The sequence below is a fragment of the Anopheles aquasalis genome, chromosome X (assembly GCF_943734665.1).
Source record: "Anopheles aquasalis chromosome X, idAnoAquaMG_Q_19, whole genome shotgun sequence".
NCBI classification, from domain to species: domain Eukaryota; kingdom Metazoa; phylum Arthropoda; class Insecta; order Diptera; family Culicidae; genus Anopheles; species Anopheles aquasalis.
In genome coordinates this window covers 5,644,170-5,652,762 of record NC_064876.1, presented here as the reverse complement: position 1 = coordinate 5,652,762, position 8,593 = coordinate 5,644,170, and the positions used below count along the sequence as shown (strand labels likewise).

The window sequence follows — 8,593 nt, the reverse complement described above, 5'->3', positions numbered from 1 at the left end:
TTGGCGAGGCCTCCCTGGCCTGGCAGCCTTGGCACAGCAATAACAACAACAACAACAACCACATCCGACAACAAAGACGACGACGAAAGCAAAAACGTTGCGTCCTCCAGCTGGCACCGGAGCGGGTATAAATAAAAAGCAATAAATACCGCGACCCAGCCACACCATCGCCCCCGGTCACCTCCGCTCCGGGTGCTGCTGTCCAGTTACCGGGGGCACAACAAAGAAAGAAGGACGCGCCGGGGTAAGGAATAGGCGAATAGGCGGGCTGGGTGAGCGGGCGGATGCTGGGAAACCAGGCGCCCATTCAGGTGCGCCGGAGCGTGCAAATTTCAGATAATTCCCCGAAAACATTCCACGCTATTCCGCGCGCGAACCGAGCGCGTGCCTGCTCCGCTGGCGCGAAAGAAAACAAAGAAGAAGAAGAAGAAGAAGAAAGGGGAAGGAAGGAAAGAAGAAAAAGGGAAAAAAAGGATGATGGACCCGGGCGCTCGAGCGGTGGTCGGACAAACCATGGATAGAACCAGGCAGCCTCTCCTCCTTCCTCTTAAAAGTCGCAGACGATCGCATCACTCTTACCATCACGCGTGTGTCCAAAAGTACAAACACACACACACACACACACGAAATAATAAAAATAATATCAAAGCCAACAAAAAAAAGAAGAAAAGAACAGGCGTGCCAGCGTGCCGTTGATGGTGGTGCTTCCTTTTACGAAATTCCTTTTCCGGCACCGGGCACTGGAGTGCTGCCGCGAATGTGCTTACGTCAACGGCCAGAGTTAAGACATGGTGAGCGAGGGCGGCCATCCACCGCATCCGGGTTTTGTGGAGCGCCACGGGCCACGTGCACTTTACCGGAAGCACTCCCGCAGTGGGGAGGACGCTAGGGCTGAGGTAGGCGAGAGAGAGAGAGAGAGCAAGTATTGCCACGCACACCGCCGACCGCCCTGAAGTCGGTGGAACTCGCACCCCTGTGTAATCTGTGTGACAAATGTCTCACTCAACTGGAAATGCTCCCACAGAGAGGCAGAAAAAAAGACAGAGGGGTTGAAAGGAAGAAAGGAGAGAGAGAGAGAGAGAGAGAGAGAGAGAGAGAGAGGGGAAGAAGGACTGGGCAAATGGTTGGTCACACAGAGGTCACTTCCGGATTCCTTCCTTTGGCGGACGATATAACGTTGGAACACATTGGGAGGAGGTGGCTTTTGCGGGGTGTACTTTAGTTTCGCTGAACTACTAACTCACACTCAATCCTGAAATTAATCGAATTATCCCGGGGGCGTGACATCACATTTCGGGGGCCAACTTCAAAGCGAACTAACGGAACGGCTCCAACAGTGTAGCTCCTGCAAACTGTCACTAGCACAGATTCGTAGGCCAATCAGGTGAGACCTACCATGTGTCCATGTAGATAGTTAGTCCATTTGTTGCCAGTTGACCGACCGAGGTTCTTGTGGTGCAAGCAGATGCTACAGGGTGTACCATAAAAAAATGAGAATGTTTTCATTGCTCTGTTTTGAATTTTGTTTTCAACACCAGTATGGCATTATGGGGTATTGGTGAACTCCTATCTATCAAATGATGTACCAGGTGTTTTAAACCTTAAAACTGCTGTTTTTTTTGTCGATAAAAACACAGTTCAAAAAAATAGAAAACCAAAAAATTTATTAATCTAAGTAAGTTTTCCTTGCTAGCTGTACATTTTTTCTATCTTTTTGGGCAATTTGTGTCTACCATGCGAAGAGAATTGTCCATTTAGGGACACAAACCATGCCGTCATGCCATTTTCCGACAACTTCATACAAATCGAAGTGCTGCTCGGCCAGCGCATGACCGATCGTCGAAACGTGGTAATATTTGGAATGGCCCAGGTACAGTTAATTAGCGGGTGGAAGTAGAACCGCACAGTTTATTAAATTCAAATAATTATGGACCATTTTTGATGAATGCGATGGGGCGTTGTCGTGCAGGAATCTCAACCTCTCATGTATTTGATCATAAATCGGCTTTGTTTCATGCAAAGCACGTTGTATTTTGATTATTGGCTGGTGCTCTAACAGTTTCACAAGGGTAGAACAGCTCATAATAGACGACACCCATCTGAACTAACCAAACGCACAGCATTGTCTTGTGTTCAGAGCGATTTGGTCTTGCAGTAGAAAATGATGGTTGGCTGGTATCTATTAACGATTTCCAATACCACATTGTCACCAAAGGTCCCTACAAGCATTTTATGTGATTTGATCGCTGATTTTTCAAAACTAAAGGACAAAAATGGAGCTTCCCGCGAAAGCTCTTTTTCTAGCACAAAACTAGACATGGTTACTCAAGGAAAAATATATGTTGTAGTGTAGCAATATATGTTGTAGTGTAGGACTTATGATGTGCACTGATTTATGTAAATAAGTGTCGAATAAACACAAAAAACAGTACACTATGTTTCATAATGATAGCCTCACCCTGTTTTTTCGATTTCGCGCTCGAATAAACCTCCCCAAAAATAATTAAAAATACTGTAAATGTTCCTTTTATCGTTAAAAGACGTATGCCGTTTGAATTTTGAAAAAATATAAAAAATTGTGGATTTGGGAACCAAAAATCCAAAAACGAAGTGTTTCATAATGATAGCCTCACCCTACAAAAAAATTACATTAAGATGGAAAACAATTCATTAGGCTATCAATGTTATTTTATTTATAATCAGTAACTCCTCCTTTACTATTAATTGCCATGAAATGCGGGATGGCATGCTTACAGCGAGCATGAAAAATGTTGCATTGCGCAAGGATCGCCATGCACTCTTATTAGCTACTTCCACCTGATCTGTGGTGTCAAATTGCCTACCGTTCCCGTAAACATCACTAACTAGCATCCGCCAATCATTCTCCATCGAATTTAAGTCCGGAGAAATCGCTGGCCACGACATTACATTGATGTTTGTTTGCTTTAAGTACGCTAACAAGCAAACAGCAGTTTTAAGGTTATACACCTGGTATAAAAAGTACTCGTGCAAAAGATGTCTGTGCGGAAAAATGTATTCAAAGGCTACAGGTGTCGAGTTTGCTTCGCGCCCACGAAAAATCTCATAGAAATAATAGCGGTTCTCGGACGCAATCTTGGCATTGTTTACAGGATTAAACGTTCTATTCATGAAGGGCCAAGGCCTAGGAAACACGGTAGTGGTCGGCAACGATCTGAGCGCACTGAAAAAGTGGTAAGATCGGTCAGAGCAAAAATTAGCCAAATCCAGTGCGATCCATACGAAAGCTTGCAAAAGAGACGAATATCTCAAGATCCGCCATGCATCGTTTGCCCAAATATGACCTAAAAGCAACCTCTAGTGCTAGGGTGAAGCGTAATTTAATAGCTGAATGGATAAAACATCTTTGACATGAGCGATCGACACATTTGTTATCAGTTTTGAAGAAGAAGAAACCGGTTATCGTCATATTAAAATGAATATTGATGTGTATATCAATTTTTCTAAGGAATACGCTTTACCATGAAGTAAAACAAACTTCAATACATCAGAAAATGTTGAGTTTCACAACATGGATGGCCATACGTCTAAGCGGACTCAAACATGGCTGAAGGAGAACATGAATTTTTGATCGAAAAACTAATACCCTCCAAGCGGTCCTGGATTAAATCTGTTGGGCAATATGGGCATTTGTTCGGCCTAAGACCTGTGAATCGTCACACCATACGGCTGGACTTCTATGTTGGACACCTATGTTACCGAGGGTGTTCTTCGATTCGTAACCACCTGGAGAAATTAATTGAGAAAACATGCCGACAAATCCACTAATTTTGTTTGTTTTTGATGAACAATGAAATATAGAGGCAATTTCAAAATTTTTAAAACAGTAGAAAACCTACAAAAAAAGGCTTGAAGCTTCGATAAAGGATTTTCTAAATTTTTTTTTATGGTCCACCCTGTAATAATATGGCAGCGGCATTAAACGGTCTCGGCTCCAGTAAACGAATAGACTACCTCTACCTATAAAACAACCACGCCCTAGCACCACTCCAGCGCTCGGTTTGTTGTTGTCAACGCCCGTCAGTGCGGTGCGGGCGACAATAAATAGCCGTAATCGGGTACACGAGTAATGGCATGGGCCACCGTGGATGAACGATAGCGGCGTATGATCGAGTGCGCGTGCAGCTAATGTGGGCAATGTGTCACCACCCGCCCCCCGGGAGGAAAAAGGTTGAACGCAACGGGGCTGCAGGCCAGAAGGGTTGTCAATCTCCGGTCTAGATGGCTGAGCGAGCACCATCTCGATCCCGGTGCGCCTTGGAATCCGGGAACCGGGAAAGTCCGAATCCGCGTGAGGCTGCTGAGGATCTGCCGAAAAAGGAAAAATAACCAAGAAAAGGGTCTAGGAGGTTTCGCCTGTGAGCACAAGGTACAAGGGGTGGTCGGGGAGGGGAGGGGACGGGGGGGCTCGTGTGTTTGCATTAACGCAAGGTGGCGCAGCTAGCGCACAGACCGCGCGCCCATGCCGCTGACGCTGCGAGCTGCGAGAGGAAGGGCGCGTGTGTTTACTTGGGGGGGAAAGTGGGTGCAATCTCGCCCCGGTCCACCCCTGGGTGGGCACCGGGGCGAAAAGGGAGACAAATATTTGATCACACCTTGACTCGCGCTCTGCTACACGCGCGCCAACAATGAGTCGAGTAAGAACGGAAATGAATAGGAACGGTGGTGGATGCGGGGATGAGAAGTTGGGGGTGGGTTTGATATTAACATTTCCGTCCCGGGGCCGCCCTAGACCGACTGGGTCCCTGGTAACAATAGCTACAGAGCGGCGAAGGAGCTACAGTGCAATGACCAGTCAGCCAGCCAGCACCAGCAGGGCCAAGGCGAATGGTGCGCTGGCTGGCTGAAAGGGTGGCTCGAATTGTGTCGGGTCCGTGGGAGGGGAGATCGGTGGAGAGGGTGGGTGCACAAAAACCACCCTCGAGATGACGACGGTGACGGTGACGACCTTAGCGCAATAAATAAAACTTGAAAGAACCTCGGCGCGTACTGCCATTTATGCTGCACGAGCACTGTGGTCGACGTTGGGAGGGTAGAGGTGCAGGGCAGGGAACCATTTCAGGCAGAACGTGCCAACCGAACCGGACACCACCAGTTGAGCAGCACGCCGAGCCTCCCGTCCGTCCATCCATCCATCCTGGTTGCTGGTGTGCTGCTAGGCGCGACCACTCGCTCGCTGGCGTGTATGTGTGTGTGTTTGTGTGGAAAGGACCCTTTTTCAACACAACAAACTTCCTCTGCCTCCCCTCCCCCATCAACCCCTACCAACCCCTGGTACATAAATGGTGGCAAGGGCGAGTGATTGGCGCCGGCCACTGCCACCCAGTGGCCCGAAAGAGCGAGCCGACGCAACTCCGGCCATGAGAAGCGCCAGGGGGGGGGGGGGGGGGGCAGCGGATGGGAAGAGGGTTAGAATGGGGGCCAGGTGGGGCCGACCGGCCGGCACGGCACGGCACGGCACGGCGGGCGGAATTGTGTGGGAAATTATGAACGCAAAAGGCGAAAATAATAGAGAAATATGTCGGCGAAGGAAATATTTTCCGGCCAACTGTCAAAGTTGCGCTGCCGGGATTTGTTTCTTTCTCTGTTCGATTCCGGGGGCGGGAGGGAAGGGGGAATGCGTGGGTGTGGAACGGGACGGGACGCTGCAAAATACCTCGGGGTATTCGGTAGGAGCGGAAAAGTCAGGCAAGAACAGTGAAAATTGTAGAGATTGTTGAAGGGCGATAGATGGAAGGATAGACGCGGCGTGGCGCTTCGATTTGATGCCCACATATACACTCTAGTCGCTAGCTTTAGTGTCCGGCGCACGGAAGAGGTAGTATTGGTGGGAGTAGCACGAGGGGTGCTGATGGTGGTGGTGGTGGTGGTATTGAATGGACGGACGACCTGGACCGGGCCAGCGAATGAAGCAGCGCTGAAAGTGTTTTCTTGAACCGAAGCAGCAGCACGAAACCTACGAACAACGATAACAAAGACGATAACGTCCTGAGAGAGTGAGAGGAGGTGGTAACGGGGGTAGGGAGAAGTATTGGGATGGTGCAGAATGGCGAATACGTTTGCAGCCGAGCAGAGCGCTTTCAATGTGCCGCGTTTTGGCGCTCATAGTCGGTGATGAAGGAAGGGGAGCAGACCCAAGTGGGAGGCGAAAAGGGAGAGCGGATGCTCTAACATTCCCAGCTCCGACTTCCGACTCCGATCCGAACCCTACTGCAATGAGCTGAGCCTGATGCCCCTCTGTTCCATTGTTATCCTGTTTCATCTCCTCGTTTTCTTCTTCTGTGTCTTCTTCTCGGGCACAAGCCTCCCTGTATATGCGTATGTATGTGTGTTCGAGAGAGAGAGAAAGAGAAAGCGGTGATAGTGGTGAAAGCCGAGATAGTTGTGTCCGATTTAATTTTCATTTTAACCTCCCGCGATTCGCTCCTTGACATCATCACTGCCCCCTATCTCAACCGCCTGGGTGAGGGCGCCTTATGCATCTATCGTCCACCGCAGCAGATACACTTCCAACGACTGGGTTACCACCGGGAGAGGGGGGCACCACTGAGCGCTTGACAGTAATCGGAGTCGAGTCGGAGTTCGGCGAGCAACTTCGGACGTCCTCAGACGGCACCGGCCGTCGCCTGGAGCGCGTTCAGGGCGGCCATCCCCTGGCGCTGGACGGCTGAGGTGCACACCTTGTACTGCCAGACCTGCTGGTGGACGGCGAGGGCCGCCGCACACGCCTCCAACTGATGTTCCGATTCACCCAGGATTGCGGCCACCGTGTCCGCGTTCTCGGCCGGTACGCTGGCAGCACGCTGCTCCAGCACATGCAGTACCAACGCTTTGTGCTGGTCAGCCAGATTGCCACCGGCCTGCAGCTGCACCTCATCCGCCGGGCCTTGTGGCTGGGTCTGCTGCTGGGAACAACCGTAAAACGGGGAAGAAAAAAAAACCCGGAGTTAAAACGCGGTCAGGCCGTCTGGGGCTACCCAACTACAAATACCTCGCCCATCGACCAAGCGGCGGCGGCCAGCACTACCACCACCGGAACGATCCACTTCAGCGACATTCTCGACTCCGAGTCCAAGAGGCGGGGCGTTCCGTTGCCGTAGCCGTTTCTGCCGTTCGTGTCTCTTCGCGTGAGAAGAATGAGGGATGAGTTGGTGAAAGCTATCCGCGCTCGCGTCGTCGGCGTCAGTCGTGGTCCGTTCTGCTCTGCTCCGATCGGGACCGTGTGCTCGCGCTGCTAGTGCACCGAGAAATGGGGAAAAAACTTAATTAAATTCTGCGAATCTTCAAGTCCGGAACTTGGGCTGCGCACCCCTTGAGCTGCCTTCTTTCACTCTCTCTCTCTCTCTCTTTCTTTCTCTTTCTCTCAAGCGCGAGGAAGAAGTGTGATGGCATGGCACTACTAGTACACCCTGGCTACTATCTGGCTTATCGCGATGGCGACGCGGATGCCGCCTTAACTAAACGTGGGGCAACCGTGGGCGATAGGAGCGCGGAAATAGAAAACTGGTTCCCCCCCTCCCAAGCACACTATCCACCGCCGCCACAGCAAAGACACGTCGACCGGTCGGCAGCGGCCCAGTTGCCTGGCGCGAACTCTTATCTTCATCTATTAATTATCGTCATAATTTAAACTTTTCGCTGCACCGTACACCAACGGATGACAGCGGTGATGATGATGATGATGATGATGATGGTGATGGTGATGGTGGTGGTGATGCGTACGGAGCAGTCGCATCGCACCGAGCCTTTGTTCCCGACCACAGCCACCAGGTCGAATCCAATTGAAAATGGGCTGGATAATTGGTGTCCCGGACGCCAAACGCCAGGAAGACGTTTGCTTATCCTCTTCGTGGAAGGTGTGCCATACCAAACAATAACAACAACAACAGGTGGAGTGCTGGTGGTGGTGGTGGTATGTGGCAGAGCCACCCCCGGCGGGGTGGGGCCCGGATACCCCGGAGAGATGGATCAGAACATCAAACGTGGCACCTAATCCCGGTGAGCTTAGCGGTAGCGGACATCGGAAAGCCCTCCGTGTGTCTGCCTTCCTCACGGCGCGCTATAATAGGAACCCGGCCGGGAAGGACGGTTGTTATTCCACTTCGGTACGCCCCATTGACGCCCAGCACAACAACCGATCCGAACAGCAGAATGAAGTTCATGCCGGTTGTCTTGTTGGTGGTCTTGGGCAGCCTGGCCCTGCTGGCACTGGGCCAACAGGCGGTAAGTAGCACTCGGCCACGAACGGGGTGGTGGTGGTGGTGGGCACGGTTCATTCTCGTCTCCGTCTTCCCGTTACCCAAGCCGGCCGCGGCAGCACCAGGATCTGGACGCTGGAAGCCGGCGGGGCAAGCGAGCGAACCCGTCCTCTCGCCGGAACAGCGCCTGGTCGAGCGGAACAACGAGGCCCTTAAGTCAGCGATTGGGCGGGCCTTCCCGGCCGACACGGCGGCCGAGTATCAGCCGCTGGTGTTGGAGCTGTATGTCCGGTGCCAGGCCGACCTGGACGGGTGCGCCGAACTGCTGTGGGCGACCGGATTGCAGCGCGAGTATC

The 8,593-nt window shown here is 51.4% G+C and overlaps 2 protein-coding genes across 4 annotated transcripts in view; one reads left to right on the top strand and one right to left on the bottom strand.

Annotated features, from left to right (window-relative positions):
• Nucleotides 1-6,400: 6,400 nt before the first annotated feature.
• Nucleotides 6,401-7,292, bottom strand: LOC126569258 (uncharacterized). 3 transcript variants are annotated; one of them, XM_050226431.1, is made up of 2 exons: nt 7,031-7,292; nt 6,401-6,938 (listed from the first exon to the last, which is right to left on the bottom strand). In XM_050226431.1, exons 1-2 carry the CDS (start codon nt 7,094-7,096, stop codon nt 6,645-6,647), a joined length of 360 nt encoding a protein of 119 aa, XP_050082388.1. In that variant the 5' UTR covers nt 7,097-7,292; the 3' UTR covers nt 6,401-6,644. The 3 variants fall into 3 exon arrangements, with proteins under 3 accessions (XP_050082388.1, XP_050082221.1, XP_050082306.1); XM_050226264.1 differs by having other exon boundaries at nt 6,401-6,944; nt 7,031-7,291; XM_050226349.1 differs by having other exon boundaries at nt 6,401-6,941; nt 7,031-7,290.
• Nucleotides 7,293-8,102: 810 nt separating this feature from the next.
• The window catches only part of LOC126581468 (uncharacterized), a 788-nt gene continuing 297 nt past the window's right edge, over nt 8,103-8,593 (top strand). The window contains exons 1-2 of the mRNA XM_050245185.1: nt 8,103-8,262; nt 8,344-8,593. The exon at nt 8,344-8,593 is cut by the window's right edge and continues 297 nt beyond it. Of these exons, the coding sequence (XP_050101142.1) occupies nt 8,191-8,262; nt 8,344-8,593 (322 nt within the window). The 5' untranslated portion in view covers nt 8,103-8,190. The remainder of the gene's footprint in view (nt 8,263-8,343) is intronic.

Excerpts from the sequence above, each read along its gene's own strand:
- LOC126569258 (XM_050226264.1), bottom strand. The coding sequence starts at position 7,096 with ATGTCGCTGAAGTGGATCGTTCCGGTGGTGGTAGTGCTGGCCGCCGCC. Across the intron at positions 6,945-7,030 it reads CCGCTTGGTCGATGGGCGAG|CAGCAGACCCAGCCACAAGG; the intron begins GTATTTGTAGTT and ends GGTTGTTCCCAG.